We start from the raw sequence: 20901 nt of genomic DNA, 5'->3' as shown, positions 1-20901 counted from the left end.
AGTTGGCGGGCATGGCTCTCTGGCTTGTATGCGCTCTCTGTCTTGCTTGTGCTCACTGTCTTGCGTGCCCTTAGTGAATTATATATATAGATTCTTTTCCCTGGTGGTCGCTTTTTTCTAGCGTGTTCGTGTAAATTCTGCTTTGCAGACTATGTCATTATTTTTGAGGCATCTTTCTCACCTCCTGTCGAGTTTTGTACTTTCTGTCTTTGAAGGCAATTCTTTGCTTGCGCCTTTACTCCTTCTTGTGTGTCTCACACTCGCACTTCCTCTTTCTTTGCGTCACCAAAGCCAAACTGACCAATCAGATTGCTCTGAGGGACTGGATACACAAACCTTAGTGTTTTATAATACAGCAGATGAAGAACATTTTTGATAAGGAAAATGGTATTCTGTCCAATAAAGCTTGTCAATAACTATTCACCTAACTTTGATGAAATATTGTCAAGTCAAAAATTGAAAATCCCCTAAGCTATAATAAATGCCACACTACTGGTTAACATACAGTGTTTGTTTCACTGAGACAGTTGAATGAAAGTGATAAACAATAAATGGAACAGATTTATTTTATTACGTTCCAGTATCACCATCTAATGTCTTCAAAGACGTAAGAGGAAAACTGTAAACTCCTCACAGTCTGGGTGTGTAATTCACACACACACACACACACGTCCTGTGTCAGTTGTTCCAATCATTATGATCATGATAATAAAAACTTCTGAGTGATTGAGTCTGACTTTGACTTTTCCGTTGTATTTCATTAAAGCCCCACACATTCACTCACTTCCTGCCTGCTCTTTGAATTGCTGACATTAGAAGTTCTACGTGCATTCTCTAATTATACTCCAGAAAGAACAGGACTCTAGGGACTTTGGTTCAGATTAAAGGGTCTCTCATAACAATTTTAATTTGGAGGTCCATGAAGTTTTGAATTTCATGCTTTGTAGATCATTTTCAGTTTTGGAAGAAGAGGAGTTGGAACATCTTGTAGATTCGGCGCTAAAATATTTTAACTCATAAGGGACTATATTTATTGACTCCCCTGGGAGCAGCTTGGAATTCCATAGATTGGAGTTGGTGTTAGTTGCTGGAAAAGAGGTAACTTGGTTTGTCTCACACAGCTGCAAGAGTCACCAAAAGAATTAAAATGAGCGGGTTGGGAATGCTTACTGGAATTTTGATATGAAATTCTTGGTTGCAGAGGGGGGTTTCATAGAAACATTTAAGCAATTTGATTATACCCAAGGTTAAAATTTATCGTTTACACCTGTTTTATTATTGGAGCCTTTTGGTTCAGGGGTGCTTTTAACATGTCTTCCATATAAAACTTTTATTATATGTTGCTACTTCTATTTTATAATAGATATTAAAATGTTGAAATGCTAATTCAAAATGATAAACTTTTACAAAGAAACACTTTTTTAAATGTGTCCCTTAAAGTGAATGTCAAACAATAAAAATATGAAGGAACACTTATGAAAGTAAACAAAACTATTAGAAATATTTAACTTTATTTTACCATCTGGACTCAAAATGATGTCGAGCATTACTCCCGGGTCCTCACTGCGTGGAGTTTGCATCTTCTCTCCATGTCTGCATAGCTTTCCTCTGGATACTCCGGTTTCCTCTCATTGTCCATTTAGGCATGGGAGTTTGGTGAATTGGCAACATTAAATTAGCCAGTGTGTGCATGTGTGTGTGTGTGTGTGTGTTCGCCTTGCAGTGGACTGGCACCCTGTCCAGGGTTTGTTCTGGTATTGTTCCCTGTGCTTGCTGGGGGACATGACATGAGCATTATTATAAACCTGAAAACATCTTTTGTGCTTGCTTGTTACATTTTACATTTCAATAATATACGGTATTTTCATGTCTTCTCACATAACTGTCTTGGCAGGTAATCTTCAGAGGACCTTTTTGTAGAAGACATTTGCAAGAGCTTCAAAGTAATTTAAAGGTTATTTCCTGCATGTGCAGTATTATAAACAGAATATGAAACTGGTCTTTTCATAAAAACATTCATTTGGGTTTATTGTTTTTGAAAATTATTCAAGTGTATGTATATTTACACATAGTGTGTATATGCATCTAATGAAGGTGCTTTGATACACATCTGATGAGTGGGGAAATGTGTGGCTGTAGTTCTCCAAAAGTTAGTTGAAACCTTTACAGATTTAGAAGCATTAATGTTTTTAGTGTAAAAAACTCAGCACTTACTTTCTTTTATCCTCAGGTGAAAGTTATATTTGTGGATCAATCGAACCTTTCAAGAAATTGGACTACACAAAGAATGTAAACCCCAACTGGTCAGTGAATGTGAAGACGTCCGCATCTGGTCGCACTCCCACCTCTTTGAACAGCTCCAAAGCTGCCCCAACAGAGGCTAAAGAGAGCAAGGATTTCATTCGGCCCAAACTGGTCACCATCATCCGCAGTGGGGTGAAGCCACGCAAAGCTGTTCGGATTCTCCTCAACAAGAAGACTGCTCACTCCTTTGATCAGGTTCTCACAGACATCACTGATGCAATCAAGCTGGACTCTGGGGTTGTGAAACGGCTTTACACACTGGATGGAAAGCAGGTACCTTTTTTTTCTTCGATGTGCTGCTCTTGCTCTGTATGCAGTATAATAACTTGGACAATGCATTTTTTTGTCAACTGAAATGTATTATATGCTATACATTGATGCTTCTTACTAGCCTTTGTTTGCTTCAGTTTGTTTTCAGGGCAGAAAAAGTTTAATGTGCAGTCAATCACAGTTATGCGTAAGAAAGCAGAGCTAGATTTTCAGACTATAAATAATGCAGAATTTTCCTAATCTCTTGCTCTCTATATATAAAATCCAACATCTGTCTGTCTGTATGTCTGTCCTCTTTTCACATGAGAACTACTTAATGGATTTAGATTGGGTTTGTTTCTATAATTTGGTTGAATGTTCTGATTAATTTTGCGACTTCTCTCATTGCACTTGTATCATAGTTCACTTGGAGTATTGATTTATTTGCACAAATCCGAGAGATATGCAGTGGGCCAAGGGGAGGGCATGGAGCCCTTCTCATTCGCATGCCAGCCTCGTGGCGTATCTTACATCCATTTAGCTAGCGAACGAGAGAACAATTTAACGGATTTAGATCAGGTTTTTTTCTCTAATTTGCTTGAATATTCTGGTTAATTTTGCGATTTCTTTCATTGCCCTAAGAATCATAGTTCACTTGCAGGAGCGATATATTCGCGTTAATCTGAGACAGAGGCTGTGGGCTGAAGGGAGGGGGAAGCGTGACATCAGGAGTGGGGAGCCGGGCTGAGCCCTCCTCACTGTCCTGCTTCACTAATACGCGGGCAGAGCCGCGAGGGGACGGCTAGTACGTGATAATTTAGTTAAGGTAGGAGGGTACTTTCCAATGCCACAACATCATAAGGAATATTGCAATGATGAGTCCTTTTGTTTTAACATGTAATCAGTGTAGCCTTTGGCATATCTTTCCTATCCAAATAAAAATAATCCTAATCTAAACTGTTAATGAATTCATAGCAAAACATTTAAATCACTGATAGCAAAAATGTCAGAATAAGACTGAAGACATGAACTAAAGGACAGCATAACAAAAATGACACCTAATTTGCTTTATTTGCTATGGGAATTTCAGGTAGTGGAGATCAGAGATTTTTTTCCCCACAACTTACCCCTTTTGTTGTATGTGCAAAAAGCATGACGCCCCCAGGTTCTAGATGGTCTTGGAGATTTATTTCATATCAATCTTGAAATGCCTTTAGCACTCTGTAGTCAAGCAGTGCTACTCAGTTCTGCTTGAAAATGAATTGCTGGTGACTTTTGCCTCAGTGTGGCTGTATATTGTGAAGTATGGCCACACTCTTTTACGTGATGTTACTGTATCCCCTCACTCTACATGAGACTGCTCCCAGCTTGTGAACCACTGCTGTAGGTACAATAAAAGTACATCCATCCATTCATCCATTATCCAACCCGCTATTTCCTAACACAGGGTCACGGGGTTCTGCTGGAGCCAATCCCAGCTAACACAGGGCGCAAGGCAGGAAGCAAACCCTGGGCAGGCCGCCAGCCCACCGCAAGGCGCACACACACACACACACACACAAACACCAAGCACACACTAGGGACAATTTAGGATCGCCAATGTACCTAACCTGCATGTCTTTGGACTGTGGGAGGAAACCGGAGTACCCGAAGGAAACCCATGCAGACACGGGGAGAACATGCAAACTCCAACCCAGGTCTCCTAACTGCGAGGCAATAAAAGTACAGATGAAACCAAATCACAGTCTTCCTACTGAGAAAATACTTCTTTAAGTGTTTTTCTTTTTTCTGTGCTGAAACACTAGAGAACTGGAAATGGCAGATATAATTGAACAGAAAAATAATGGTCACACTTTAGCTTTATATCATGCTAGCTGTGTAAGCCCGTGCATGGAACGTAGAAATTATTGAAATCTTCAGAAAAAAACTGAAATATAGAGATGTCAGGTAATTGAAAGGAACTGCTCTGGGTGTCTTCGTTTTGCTGATGTTCTTGCATCGCTTGTGCATTAGCAGCGGGAGGTGAATGGATACTGTTTTGCCGATGTTAGCGGCTAAGCAACTTTGTCTTTCTTCTGAGGTTTCGTTTTGCTAACGTACTCGCCTTGCTTGTATTATTAGCAGCTAAGCGAGTTTTCTGTTTCCTCAGAGGCAGAGCCCTTACCCCAATTCCACCCTTCACTTCCGGGCGGACAGACACACACACTTCCACACGTAGACGTTTATATATAAGATAACTAGCTGTTAACAGTGTTCATTAACTGTGCTATTAACAACCTCATTAAAATAGTAAATATTGAATCTTTTGACATGTATTACTCATTTTTATTTGTGGTATATCATGTCAAAATGGGTAATAATATTTTCATAACAGGCAAATGGATACTTAAAGTATTTCCAAAATAATATTGTCAGATTTATATTTTATGAATATTATTCATTTATTTACAGTATTTATTTTGCACTTTTGTTTTAAGAGGTAGATTTTTTTTGTCTAGATTTTTGTTTTTATCATCAAATGCAGTATGACGATGTCATGTTGGTCTGTGATATCAAGCTGGTATTTGCACATATTAAAACTACAAACACAGCTCACCTCTATAACTCTTCTGAACTTTACAATTCAGAAGTATTTTCAATGGATAAATCAGACTTTGCCTGCTGCAACTTAAACACTATTTGTCTGAACTTGTCTGTTTTCTTAGTTTAGATTTTCACATCCTGTTTACTTTTGGTACTCTGGACCACTTATCGCTGAATAAATTTGTTTAAATGACAAACCTATTCATTAATCTCATATAAAATATTTCTGTAAAACCAATCATTTTCAAAGATATTCATAAAAGTACAGTACATTGAGAGAGAGAGAGGAGAGGTTGGGAGCGTAAGCTGATTACAGAGCATTGCTGCACCCACCACATGGTGAACGACCCAGATTGTGATCTGAGTGCAGCCATGCAACGGGTGACACCTCTGCACCACACTGAACAGGTGTCCCTTTAAGGTGGAGGACCTGCTTACAGGGCTGGATGCAGATACACGTCATACCCAGGATGGACTAATTGAGGTTAAAGATCTTACTCAGGGGCCCACCAGAGTAGATTCACTTCTGGCATTTATGGTATTCTAATCGGCAACCTTCCTACTACCGACACAGATCCCTAGCCGCAGAGCCACCACTCCGCCCTAAGAGTACAGTACATTGAGCAGTGAATAAATCAGACATATTGTTTTGGACACTTGTGAGTCAATTAGTTCATTCTTTAAACTTTCAGGTAAGCCTGGGAGAAAATGGCTCTTTTTACAGTTTTGGAGGGGCAGCAGCTATGTGGTTTACTGTGTCTCTGTTTAAATGAGAGGGTGGGTTGGGTTTGTCGTACACATCTTTGAGATGACCCCTTTTCTGGCACTCATGTGTACTCACTTTTTAAGTTAACCTTTGTTTTCCATTTTCTGGCTTCCCATGGCATGCCAGTGAGCCCTTTTCTTATGGGTTCAAATCACAATGGCACTAAGAAAATACTAAACAAGGTGAATGAGCTGAATAGCTCCAGTTTTGTAAAGATGAATTCTTATTTGTACAAAAAAAAAATGTTATCTATGCTGGCTATTTAATATTTATTGTAATATCACAGAGAATCCAGGTGCTTTGGAAATTCAAGGTTACTTAAATAAATAGCTAAATAGCCATTGAGTTTTAGCATATGAGACCTCCATTAAACATTAGGGTCCAGTATAACTTTTTTTGAATAACCTGACTTTTTTCACATTAAATGTGCAGAAAATTAATTGCAATAACAAACGTTAAAATGCATACAGTATACCCACCTCGTATGAATGTTGTGTACTAGAGGGCACCATTTATTGCAGCATTTTTCTTCCCTGATATACATCTAAATACCTGTCTGCCATGTTTGAGAATAGCCTAAAATCCAATTTTTTTCAGTATTCATTTCCATTTCACACTTCTGTTCATCTTTCTTCTTTTCGTATTGTTGCTCTCTCTTAAAAAAATTATTGACATGGTTATTTTAATAATGAGTCTATATTCAACGTACAATTGAACCTTATCTGTTTAGTTGTGGTTTCCATTCTTACATGTGCCTGCTATAGGGGGAATTAGAAGTACAGGTAATTACACTTTATCTTATTCTACATTTCTGCCACATCTATTGGTGCTCATTCCCTTGGCCTTTTGATTCCTGGTATTCATATAGTGAAGATACGTGTTTGTTAGACCGATCTCTGGCACCATGATAACCAAGAACGTATTTTTTTCTATTTTCATTAGATAGATAGATAGATAGATAGATACTTTATTAATCCCAAGGGGAAATTCACATAATCCAGCAGCCGTATACTGATACGAAAAAAACAATATTAAATTATAGTGTATAATATATATATATTATATATATAGTGTATATATATATATATATATATATATATATATATATATATATATATATATATATAGTATTATATATTACATTATAGTGTAATGATGGCTCTGCACCATAATAAAAGCATTACAATATACTATAGTAGACTTAGCAATCATTTTTTGTGTATTGAAAAGATGTCCACTGGCAAGTTTGCATATGTTTTGTGGCAAAGGAGAACACCTTCACTGTTTTTCTTTTCAGGATGCTCAGGAAGGGTTAAACAGCAGCGTGACTGACTGAAGATACCATTAATATCAAAAACTATAACATTCTGAAATAATTTATCGGTAATACAATATATATCTTATTAGGCTGCCAATATCAGGGACTTGATCACAAACTTGAGATAGCTATAGTGCAAATGATGCTGATAATAAGTTAATACAGTTTGTAAACTGGGATTGCCCAGTTTGTTTCATCACACATTTCCCTGACCCTTCTAGTTTCTAACTGCTGTGATGAAAGATTTAAAAAAAATTGCTTTGTTCAGTCAGTGATTCATTAAAATTGCTCAGCAAATGTCTTGGATAACTTTTACTTTGAGTGAATTATTTGCAGTAACATCCCTTCTAATTAATATTCATTCATTATTTTCCTGAACCATTTCAATCCAAAACAAGATTTCAGGGTCCTGTCCCATCAGTATTGTGCATATGTCGAGAATCAACCCTGTATGGGTCACCAGTACACCACATGGCTTTACTCACCTGCACACCTTTCAACATAGAGCCTTCAATCAACCTTACCCACATCTTTGAGAAGCTGGAAGAAGTCAAGTACCTTTAGATAATCTATTTGAACAGTGCAAACTCTGTACTGAAAGTGACTAGATGAAATTCAAAACTAGTCTTGACACTGAGGCAATAGAGGTAGACACTGCATCTTTGAACTGTCCATTATTTACATATCAGTCACCTAAAAATTTTATTTTTTGAGTTTACCATGATGATGTATTGGTTGCCACTGTTTCCTCACAGTCCCTGGAATCTGTGTTCACCTCTCAGCCAAACCAATCTATTTTGTAGCTCACCTTAAAGTGCGAGTGTCCATGTAAAGAGGAGTCCAAGGATCTTAAGCCAAGGATTACCTTTATAATAAAGATTGAAAAGATCGGCCACATACACCCAATATAATGACCTTGATAAGTTATTTTTTAAATCACTTATGTGGTTAAGTGAATTCTTGTTAATAGGTTGCGTATTTTAATGAGTTACTCTAATGAATATGTAAAATAATTCTGGAAGGGAATCAGTCTTTCTTCGAGCTGAATTTCATAAAGTTGATTATTAACTTAATTCAATACTGACTAACTTTCAGTTGTCAGAAAGAATGAGAAGTGGATTCGCACGAGCATTGAACATTAGTGTAGTTTGTTGGCAGTTAGAGATGTATGAGTGTGTGATAAGAAAGTTCATTTTCACAACATGGGAAGACAAGTTAGAAGGAGAATTCTAAAACTTTGTTCAGTATATAAATATTAATTTTGAGAAAAAGTATTTTGTTTTAATAAAGTTTTTAAAAAATTCACAAGTTAAGTTCATTAATAGTATACAAAAATATTATAAAAAAATCAAGAGGGGCAGGACAGTGATTAGTGGTAATGATTCCCTGCTCTTGCCGTCTCATTCAGTCTTTGTGACTTTAATCTGGGAGCCTGTTCCTTTAGGGGACAATAGCTCCATAGTTGGAATAAGTTCTTTTGTAATTGCGGTGTTTTAAGTAACCGAAAACTATATAGATATGATATTAAAAGGCGATATCCCTCCCATAGTGATACGGCGGTAAAAGTCACATAAGAGAAAATAACTTAGCTTTCTTTACTGACGATTTACGTGGCGTTACAGACAAAGGAAGCCATAGCAAGACAATTACCCAGGTGGGAAATCCGTGTATAAAATCTGCCATTTTTCGTCGCTGCGCTGGAAGGCTTTTCAGGACGGATGACGATATCATCCATCTGTCCGTCGGCTTCAAAGTATTTGGCTGCTGTCCAGGTCTTTTATACTGGTTCCTCCACGTGCAGGCCCCCATGTCGGCAAATAATCCATTTCCAAACAAGGAAAGAAGATTTTGTGCTGACTTTTAACATAGGACAAGATAGTATACACCTGCCTTTAGGCTGACTATACACTCCTCCAGCTGTCTTTGTCTATCTGGTCCTATGCTTGGCCCAGCAATTCTAAATGCTGAGAGCCCCTGCATTCTAACTTTGGCCTGGCCTGTACATGTGAGTGGATTTATAAAATAATTTTTGTACAAAACACAGTGACATTAAACTTATATTCTGGTTACAGAGCCCTAATCTTTTTACACTTTCTACACTTTCTCTTTATGTCTTAGTAGGTTTTTCTTCTTCATCATCAAAGATATAAAGTCTAATTTAATTGTTGACTCCATAATGATCCCAATCTCAAAGGTGTAGGTTTTAGGTTAATTGGCAACACTAAATTGGCCCTTTGTGAAGGAGGAGAATGGGCGCCAATCCGGTGTTGGTTCCTGCTTAATGCCTGATGCAGTGATTTCCACCTCTGTCAAGATTAAAGTAGCTTAAACAAAATTTAAAAAAATGGCTAGATATGTAGGATCATGTTCAAAGTGGTCAGCCTTGGACTGACTGAGATTTGTACACTCCCTTTCAATTATTGACAATGTAGTAGCCATTAGAGTTTATTTACTAAATGAACTGTCTCTATGATCTAATTTGTATAAACGAAGGATCATTTTGTGTCCTTGCAGATAATCCCCCAGCATTTTTTGAAACAAAGTTTACAAGCTCAGACTTCTCCAGAAGGAAAGAATGATAGATTTTCTTTTTTTTTCTCACCAGAATTGGAAGGGTATTTCAAAGGATGTTCAATTGCTGACTGATACTAAATCTAGAATATCTGGTGGGCGGTTTCATGTCTAACCTCTAATGAGAAACACTGTCAGAAGTGTTGAAGAAAAAAGATGGCATGTGGTGAGTGGGTCTGCTGAAAGAAGTGCTCTTCCTGTATTGTTTTAAATAGAGGCTTATGATTCATGGATTTCTGAGGAACAGTACTAATTCTAAAATGAACAAGGGTGCACTTATCTGTGAATCTTCAAGATACAAAATACTGTACAGTATTAACAAATTATTTCATCCATCCATCCATTTTCCAACCCGCTGAATCCGTGCACAGGGTCACGGGGGTCTGCTGGAGCCAATCCCAGCCAACACAGGGCACAAGGCAGGAGCCAATCCTGGGCAGGGTGCCAACCCACCGCAGGACACACACAAACACACCCACACACCAAGGCCAGTTTAGAATCGACAATTCACCTAACCGGCATGTCTTTGGACTGTAGGAGGAAACCGGAGCGCCCGGAGGAAACCCACGCAGACACGGGGAGAACATGCAAACTCCACGCAGGGAGGACCCGGGTCTCCTAACTGCGATGCAGCAGCGCTACCACTGCACCACCATGCCGCCCAAATTATTTCATGTCATAACTAAATAAAGCAGTATGTATAACTAAAAAGCATGCATGCAGAACATTAGAAGGGCTTTTCAAATGGAACCAAGATGTTATATAACAAATGAAACTAATACAGTGGGTGTTTTTAGTCATGACTTTATTTTAGCTGGTTGAACTGTTTTAAGTGAGCATGTAAGAGTATTTGTATTGAGATCAATAGGATGGATGCTTTGCCTTGTTCACCTGGAGAGGCAAAGTACTGGAGCTCATCTAAAGTTCTCCCTAGGAGACAAAGTACTGTACTATCTATCTTTTTAAAACCACAAAACCTTGATGCCCAGGGAAAGTAAAAAAAAAATAGTAGGACTGGATGAGTTGGCTTTCTCCCTATTTCCTGTATTTGGAGAGATTTGCCTTTGGAGAAAGCCAGCTATTATTTCATGGGGTTCATTAGATTTGATGGTTGCCCTGCATGGATATATAACAACCAAGGCATCTAAGGCCCAGATACACCCTATAGTTCAAACACTGTTCCCTCATGGTGTTTCACTACTCAAGCACTCTGCTGAACTAATTGAAGAGTGGTTTTGTGATCACCAAGATAAACTTCACCTAACTAACGTATACGTCATTGAACTGCTACGAGAGTTTGAGAGGATTTAAATTAAACTGCCACCTCTTTCATTCCTTCAAAAACAGAAGGCTTTTATTTTTGTAAACTGACTACAAAGACATCAAAGGTTTTATGATGGAATTCCAAGAAGGGCTGCAGGTGTCCTGGTTTACTCCTTAACACAGGGGTGTCAAACTCTGGTCCTGGTGGGCCACAGTGGCTGCAGGTTTTCATTCTAACCCTTTTCGTAATCAGTGACCCGTCTTCACTGAATCACTGCTAATTAACTTCTTTTCCCTTCATTTTAATAGCCCTGTTTTTAAAGATTCAGTCTAATGGAATGGTTCTTTTCTTCATTAAATGATAGCCAAACAGAAATGAGACTTGAAACATGCCAATAGTTGGCCAGCTAAATTGGCTGTTCATACTACAACTAATTTCACTTCAACCACTTTCTTTATGAGAAGCCGATTCTTGCTGTTAATTAAACTTGTTATTTAATTCCATGGCTTGTTGCTGCTCTCATTCTGCCACAGCAGCCGTTTCCGAAACTGTTGATTTTCTGTTTTTTCTAAGAACACCGTCAAACTGTTTTGGTGACCTGAGAGATCAACTTTACTGAGACCTTCACCTTTCTTTATCTCTATATGTAATACGCTACCGTGGCTGTTCGTTTATTTGTCCAGGATTGTCCAGCTCGCAAACCATTTGACTTATTGACCTGAAATTTGGTACACATATACTACGTGACGTCTACTGTCTGCTTTCAGGGTGTTGATTGACCTCCAAAGTTATTCCTCTTTTTATTTCATGCAGCGCATACGTACGGGTGCAATTCTCATCCCTACCACCTTTGCTGTCACTTCCCCAACCTCTACATATCTTAAATCATAATTGAGGCGGATTGAAGACTTAAGTGCCAGCTTAAGTGAAAAATTTAAAAAACTTACTAAATAATTGCAACACAAACACTGACTTAATCAGTTCTAAGGCAATAAGATGCTGACGAAAGAAGAGAAGAAGCGGGCCGCTAGGATGGACAAAAGAAGAGCTGCTCAGGAAGCAGCAAGACCATCAACCACTGAGCAAACAAATGCTAAACGCACAGAGAAAGAGGATGAAAACTAGGAATGCTCAAGTGATGTGTACTCACTGCACATTATTGTGCAGTACGCCGTTACTGGTTTTCAGATATTATGTGGTGGGCACAGGTGAGCTGGTCATGTGGCAGCTTGTTAGTGTCTCATATATTATTTGGCCGCTAATTAAGGAAAAAGAAACAACAAAGGGGCCTGAGTCAAGTTAGTTAAAATGAAGGCAAAAGAAGTTAATTGGCAGCAAAAACTGGTCACTAATTAAGAAGATGGTTAGAATGAAAACCTGCAGCCACTGCGACCCTGCAGGACCAAAGTTCGACACCCGTGCCTTAACAGGTTCTTGATGTTAATATACTTTATCATTAGGTGCTTTTCATTATTCTGTCCATCTTTTGTATCTGGGTTTTACTCCTTTTATGTAGATGCATGCAAAAACTGTCAATTTCCTTTATCAGATATTGTAAGCCTTACAAATATACAGGATTTGCTACTTTTTCATACTGTGTAATTTTCATACGGTTACAGAAACAAACTTTAACAGATTTCTGGATTATAAAACTTGACCAAACAGAATGTGTGTTTAACTACTTATTATATTAAGAGGTTGTTTGGCTGGAAAATAGTTTTTGTTTGATTGTGTACATTTATACCCCAGTGCCGTTGCAACCTTGCAATGTCAAAGCCTGCTAATCCTCAGTCAACATGAATCCAGCCAGAATGAACGAATGTACACACATTTGTGAAAGTGGAGTGAGGATTTTTCCTTTGTATGGTGTTTTAAAGGTGGAATGAGCCTGGTAAAAAATGACAGGGGTTACAGAGTGTGTAGGAAGTAGAGTGACAACTGCAGTCTGACTCACTATAGAGCTAGCTAGTGATTTCATGAGCCAGAAATGCACAGCAGTCTAAGTTTGGTGGTCTAACAAATGCACAGCTGAAAGATTGGCAAGCTGCTTCGGAATAATTAGGACTGGTGGTAAAAGAGCAATGTCTTTCCTGGAGTGGCTTACATATACCCTTGGATAGCAGTAGAGTGTTGTACCGTGTTAGCCATAGATAATGTTACACCTTGCCTGATGAAGGGGCCTTAGCTGCCTCGAAAGATTGCATTTATAATCTATTTAGTTAGCCAATAAAAGGTGTCTGCGGTGGGCTGGCACCCTGCCTGGGGTTTGTTTCCTTTTGTGCCCTGTGTTGGCTGGGTTTGGCTCCAGCAGACCCTCATGACCCTGTAGTTAGGATATAGTGGGATGGATGGATGGATAAAAGGTGTCATTTCACCCTACCTTCTCATACACCTTTGGATACTAAAGCTTATCCATGTCATGCTTCCTGCATTTGAGTTTTGTTATTTGCTTTAATTTTGGTAGCACATTGATAAGTGGTCCTGCGTCACAAATCCAGGCTTTAAATCCTATACTTGATCAGTGTTAACATGGAGTTTGCATTTGTTCTTTTATGTCTTGGTAGTTTTTTATCCTTGAAGACGTAAAACCTAAGTTAACTATTGACTCTGTGATGGTCCCTTGTACATCTGTTTTTTCTTGTGATGGAGTCACCCTGTCCAAGACCCATTCCTATCTTGTGCCATGTGCTTCTGGGGAGTAGTTTCCATAAGCCCAGAATCAACCTTGAGAAGTGAGTGTGGTATTATTTTGTCTTCTGGAAATGAAAGTATCATATGTAGTATTTTTTTATCCTGGGTATGTTGTGGTATATGTGAGAAGGAATCAAAGAAGCTCACTGAAGAGAGCCATCCATCTTAGCTGGAGATGAAATACTGTTGTTCTCTCATTTTACTAGTGTGATGACATTTTAAAGGTTGATTACTGCCTTCGGTCCAATAGGCTTTTCATGCAATCATGCATTCAGCTAACTAGTTTAAGAAAATGGATAACATCAATAAGGCAGCAACTTAATTGGATAATGGCTGAATTTAGGATGTGCTCATATTGTAGAACTAATCCTCTAGTGTTTACCTTCTAGATTTAGGATAGAATGTGCTTTGCAAAAACAGGACCGTTCAACAGATTGTCTAATGGCATCAGCAGAAGCCCCCACCAGCAGGATTAGAACAGGCATTACAGCTTTAGACTGTGGCATTGTACCATTAGGGATGTATTGGTGATGAGTTTTAATTGATGATTTCATAATGGCCTGCTAACTGGTTCATTACACAAACTTATCTGACATGTTCATATTTTTATTTTTGATTTTGCCTCTATTTTTTGGTTTCTTTATCTATATTTTCTTGAGACAGGAACAGGACAGACTTTTTATCAGATTTGATTTTAGAGCTTTGGTATTTTTCTTGATGCAATTACACCTCCAGTTAGGTTTACAGAAAGCTAATAAGTATATGCTGTATGCTTTATTACAATGAGCAACATAACACTTTGATCAGGCCATTTCACAGTCCAGCGTATTCCATTACAGGGTCAAAGTGTGCCAGGGCCTATGTTGGCCTTGGATGCAAGGCAGTAATAAACTCTAGACAGTCTTTTAGCATAAGACAGTTGCACACACTTTCACTCTCTTACCAAGCCAATTTTGATTTGACAAAAATTATATTGTTTTTGTCTTTAGGAATGAGCGGGGCAACCCAAGTATTTGAGATTAGCTCTGTCTTGTCAAATGTTTCATTTGAGGACATAATGGAGGGACTGAAACTTGAAAAAGAAAGAGCTGGACATGAAAAAAGAAATGAAAAGAATTGAGAAAGTTATTAGTGGAGTGATCACAATCTCTATCCAGACAGTGCACAGAAGTGATCAAGAAAGCTAAATAGGATGTTAGGTTATATTTCTTGATGTGGGGAGTACAAGTCAAGAGAGATTTTGCTTAAACTTTTTAATGTGCAGTTAATCCTCACCTGTAGTGTAGTGTGTGTTATTTTGATCACCTGCTACAAGAAAGATATAGCAGTGCTAGATGCTAGAAAAAGTCGAGAAAAGAGCAGCTTGCTGATTTCAGGATTGAGAGGTATGAGCTATGAGGAAGGATTGAAGAGGATGAACCTTTTCAGTTTAAGCAAATGTAGATTAAGTAGTGATATGACTAAAGTTTTTTACATTATTAAAGTGTGTTAATACAGTGGATCCAGGCTGGTACTTTAAAATGAGTTCAACGAGAATACAGGGGCATCTTCATGCAAATGTCAAAGCTTTTTTATCACACAGATAACTACAGATGCATGGAATAAATTACCAAGTAGTGTGATAGAGAGTAGGACTTCATGGACCTTTAAAACATTACTTGATGTTGTATTTTTTGTCCTTCCTGGTGCTATTCTTTATTTTACATATGTGGAGTAGTGGCTAGGTGTAGTTTCAGGGACGGTCATTGTTTGTTCATTGTCATATCTGCTCTATCCAATTCAGTGTCAATATGGCCAGAGCATATTTCATCCACACTGCAAGGCATGAAACAGCCAAAGACAAAATGCCTAAGGAATTTTTCACTAATCCAAAAGTTTGCTGGTTGAATTCCTATTTCCAAATCTCTGTATGACACTGAACCTGCCTTTCCAACTAATGTAAAATATAAAGTACTAGCCGAAGCCCGCCATAGCATATGGCGGTTTAACAATAGGAGCGCTAAACAGTGAGAATGGAATTCAGTATAACAAAGGCTTAGGAAACCACCATCGCAGTATAACGAAAATAGCAAGGAGCGAAACCAATGCCAATGGTCGAGAGAGTACCTTCCTGTAGCAGGCTATGGAAAACATAGACATATATAGATAGACGCTGCATTCACTGTGTTGCCCAGTTGACACGATAAGTCAGCGCGTCCGCCCTATTGCGGTGGTAAAGTGCCATTTAAACTAATACAGGTAGACGTGGAAACTGGGTTTTCTGATGAAAAAACAATAACGTCTTAAACAGTATCATTTACATACAACAGATTTTGGCAAATCGTTTACATGCAATTATTTATATCCATTTATACACTAATAATGGCAATTATTAAATAATAATAATAATAATAATAATAATTATTATTATTATTATTATTATTATTATTAAATAATTCCTCCTGTATAAGTAATATTTCTCGGACTGCTTTCTTCCATCTCTGAAACATTTCTAGACTTCATCCTGTTCTTACGCAACACAGTGCTAAAGTATTGGTTAATGCCCGAGTCACCCCACGTATACATTACTGTAATGGTATTCTATCTGTCATCCCACAAAAACGTATCCATCGCTTACAATTTATTCAAAATTCTGCTGCCAGGATAATAACCTGCTGTTCTAAATCCACTGAACATACTACACCTATTCTCTCTTAACTTCACTGGCTCCCTGTTAACTACAGAATACAATACTAAATACCGCTCTTAACATTTAAAGCTCTCCACAACCTCACTGATCTCCTACAGAGTGACACTCGTCTCGCTCACTCTGATTCTCATCTGCAGCTCTACTTTCTGTACCACACATCAAACTCTGTGCTATGGGAGCTCGAGCATCTCTCATAGTGCTCCTCAACTCTCTCAAAACAAGGAATTCTCTTCTCTCTCATATACATCAGCTCGATTCAATAACACATTTATAACTAACCTCAAAACTTATCTTTTCAAACTGGCATACCAATTGTGAATTTTGCACTGTTACTGTCAGTTATCTTTGTTTGTTTGCTAATTATTGCTGTTTGATCGAGAGCGACGGTAGACGCGGAAGTAGGATTAGAGATGGAGTGCAAGGATCTGTCGTGCATATCCCATGGTCTTAGAGTTATATCCTGTGATAAGAATGAGTCAGAGACATCATAAAGATTTGGGGTAGCCACCCGTATAATTGAATAGGCTGCAAACAGTAGTTTTAAATAGCACGATGTGCTTAGTTCGGAGTCCAGAACAGAACTGCCTGTACTGAGGCAAGATGGCAGTTTTAAAGGGCTGGAAGGGAAATGACGTCATCTATGCCGGAACTGGGAGTGGTGTCCTTGTGCCAGGAAGTGACGTCATCCTTGGGGCCGGCAACAGGCGGGATTTCCCGGAAAAGGTCTGCAAGGGACTGAGAGAGAAGGCAGTACACTTCGCCACCCCCTGGCCTGGCGTAGAATTACTAGTGTTTAGGCCCTTCAGTTGGTTCCCATGCGCACGTGTGTGACAATCCAAACAAATCAAATTCTAGAGACAAATACATCACCCGAGATCTCTGCAGGAATACTCTGGGAAACTCTTCAGGCCTTCTTAAGAAGACAGATTATCTCATATCTTTCCCACAGAAATAAATCTAAGGCCAAGAAAGTAGCAGAGATAAAAAGCGAAATTACTAAAATATATGAAGAACGCGCCAGACTACCAAGCGAGACTCTACATAGGAGGAGGCAGGCTCTACATTCGGAATTAAACCTCTTGACAACTAAAGAAACTGAACAACTAATCTACAAATCCAGACATCAATATTATGAACATGGAGAGAAAGCTAATAAGCTTTTAGCTCAACAAATTCACAAGCAAGAAGTGCAACGCAATCTCGTAATCACTAACACGAACGGAGATAAAATCATGAACACAAAAATATAATGCACACTTTCAGAGACTACTATAAATCCCTATATACTACTGAGTTTAAAGAAGACAATACACAATCTAATGCATTTCTGGATACATTACAGATACCACAAATAGACGCTTTTAGTGTGGAGGAACTTGATAAACCTCTGGCGTTATCAGAATTACTAGATGCTATAAAGTCACTCCAAGGTGGAAAGCAGCAGGCCCTGATGGCTACCCTGCAGAGTTTTACAAGAAATTCTCCGCTCAGCTAGCCCCCCTCCTATTAGCAACATTTACAGAAGCCAGAGATAACCAATCTCTTCCACAAACCTTTCGCCAAGCACTAATCACTGTTTTTCCAAAACAAAATAAGGACTTATTACAATGTGCATCATACAGACCAATTTCACTTCTGAATAACGACGTTAAAATACTCTCTAAAATCATAGCTAGAAGGATGGAGAAAGTGCTCCCTCGTAATATCACAAGACCAAACTGGATTTATTAGGGGCCACACTTATCTTCAAATCTTCGACGCCTGTTTAATGTAATATACTCACCAACTAAATCAAACACCCCAGAAATATTATTATCATTGGATGCAGAAAAAGCATTCGACATGATTGAATGGAAATACCTTTTACTACATTGGAGAAGTTTGGGTTTGGCCCAACATTTGTGCATGGATTAAATTACTGTATACTAACCCAGAAGCTTCAGTTTGCATCAACAACATTTGCTCAGACTACTTTAAACTAGAGCGTGGCACTAGACAAGGATGCCCTTGTCACCGCTGCTGTTTGCATTGCCATTGAACCACTGGCAATACATTGTCGAAATACTGATCAGATAAAGGGGATTAGCAGAGAAGGACTGGAACAGAAAATCTCATTATATGCAGATGACATGGTACTGTATATATCGGACCCAGAAAATTCTGTGCCTGCAGTCTTAGCAGCACTCACAGAATTTCAAAAGATCTCTGGTCTCAGAATTAATCTGAATAAAAGTGTACTCTTTCCAGTGAATTCTCAAGCATATAATATTAGATTAGACACCCTACCTTTTATCATTGCAGAACAGTTTAAATACCTAGGGTAAACATCACAAGTAAACATAAAGCTCTTATCAACAAAATTTCACGTCTGCATGGAAAAAATTAAACAAGACTTGCATAGATGGTCAACCCTTCATCTCACACTAGCTGGAAGAATTAACACTGTTAAGATGAATATTCTTCCTAAGCTCCTTTTTATTTCAAAACATCCAATATACATTAATAAATCATTTTTAAGCAATTAGATTCAACAATAACCTCATTTATTTGGAATTCAAAACATCCACGCATCAAAAGAGCGACCCTACAAAGACAAAAGGCAGAAGGCGGCATGGCTCTACCTAACTTCCAGTTTTATTACTGGGCAGCAAATATACAGGCGATAAGAACCTGGACACAAATAGAAGAACATACACAGGCTGGACCGCAATAGAAGTAAAATCCTGCAGTACTTCTTTGTATTCCTTGCTCTGTGCTCCAATAAACACACGTTATCGGCAATATACTAATAACCCAATTGTGCTCCACTCACTTAGAATCTGGAACCAATGTAGAAAGCATTTTAAGACGGAGAAGCTTCTATCTGTGGCACCTCTGCAAGAGAACCACCTCTTTCAACCTTCACAAACATATGCAGTTTTAATATCTGGAAAAATTTGGAATTAACTTGCTTAGAGATCTTTATATAGACAACGTCTTTGCATCCTATGAACAATTACATTCCAAATTTAACATTCCAGCTACACATTTCTTTCACTATCTTCAAATCAGGAACTTTGTTAAACAGAACCTTCCAGATTTTCCTCATCTTGCACCCTCATCCATGCTGGAAAAAATATTCTCAATCTCAAGGACTTAGACTCCATCTCTACAATATATAAAATCATTTTACAATCCCTTCCTTTCAAAGATCCAAGAGGACACTGGGAAAAAGATCTCTCAATTAATATATCAGAAAAGGAGTGGAAAGTAGCAATGCAGAGAATTCACTCGAGCTCCATATGTGCAAAGCATACAATTATACAACTCAAAATTATATATCGAGCACATCTGTCTCGACTAAAACTCTCAAAATGTTTCCATGGGCATGATCCAACCTGCGAACGTTGCAACCAAGTCCCAGCCTCACTAGGTCACATGTTCTGGGCCTGCACCAAATTAACATTATTCTGGACCAAAATTTTTAATTACCTTTCAGACAGCCTTGGACTCACAATCCCTCCTAACCCATTAACAGCTGTGTTTGGGAATCTTCCAGAGGGGTTTAAAGTGGAGAAAGACAAACTAATTGTGATTGCATTCACTACACTGTTGGCACGCAGACTTATTCTGATAAACTGGAAGAACCCAAACTCTCCTCTTTTAAGTCAGTGGGAAACTGATGTGTTATATTATTTGAAATTGGAAAAATCAAATACTCAGTTAGAGGATCTGTACAGACTTTTTCAAAACATGGCAGGATCTAATCAGTAACATTTTAAAATAAGGTCATGAAGCACAGAGAATTTATTTATTTAGGTATGTTTACAAGCCTTTAATTTTACACTGTTTGGCTTGCTCTCTCTCTCAGGGGTGGGGATCGATCTGTTCTTGCGTGCCCTTAGTGAATTATATATATAGACATACACTAATGATTCTGTGTAGTCTTGTTGAACCTTTGTTGGAACAGAGATATCATAACCCAACTGTCAGAGTTCTAAATGACCCATGTATCTTAGTTATATTCAGCTATAAACAGCTTGGAGGAGCCACCAATTTGAACTTTAGAGCACTGGCATACTTTGGCAGACATGAAGTGTCCACACCCATACATGCAAGCAAAATGGACGTTAATGATTTAATTTCATTTCCTCCTGGAAGTGTCTGTGAGTGGCGTTTGCAGGACAAGTTGGTCCAGGCTTATAAAAACAAAAAGACTGCTCTTTGGACAAATCTGGTCATTCATATTAGCATAAAATTCAATGTGCTGGAACCTATACTAGCAGAAATATGCAGGGTCGGAAAGCATTTATGTAAATGGTTTCATTTATACTTAAGTTTCTCAGAATTTAATATTGAGACTAGGGGGTTCGCCCCCTGCTTGCTTCGCTCGCCAAACCCCCTGGCCTGCGCTATGCTCCAGCCACTTCGCGTCTCTGCCGCTCACGTTGTAAAGAAGGAGGCTGAACGCACCCCAAGGAGACACG

At 38.5% G+C, this 20901-nt stretch overlaps 1 protein-coding gene across 3 annotated transcripts in view; it reads left to right on the top strand.

Moving 5' to 3' along the window:
- Positions 1-20901, top strand: part of dclk1a (doublecortin-like kinase 1a) — a 401030-nt gene that overhangs the window by 67398 nt on the left and 312731 nt on the right. For all 3 annotated transcript variants that reach the window (XM_039745796.1, XM_039745797.1, XM_039745799.1), the window contains exon 3: positions 2231-2577. In XM_039745796.1, the coding sequence (XP_039601730.1) occupies positions 2231-2577 (347 nt within the window). The remainder of the gene's footprint in view (positions 1-2230; positions 2578-20901) is intronic.

Source organism: Polypterus senegalus, chromosome 2, assembly GCF_016835505.1.
Source record: "Polypterus senegalus isolate Bchr_013 chromosome 2, ASM1683550v1, whole genome shotgun sequence".
Lineage (NCBI taxonomy): Eukaryota > Metazoa > Chordata > Cladistia > Polypteriformes > Polypteridae > Polypterus > Polypterus senegalus.
Note: the sequence above shows the minus strand (reverse complement) of the source record. Positions and strands in the feature narration are given on the sequence as shown.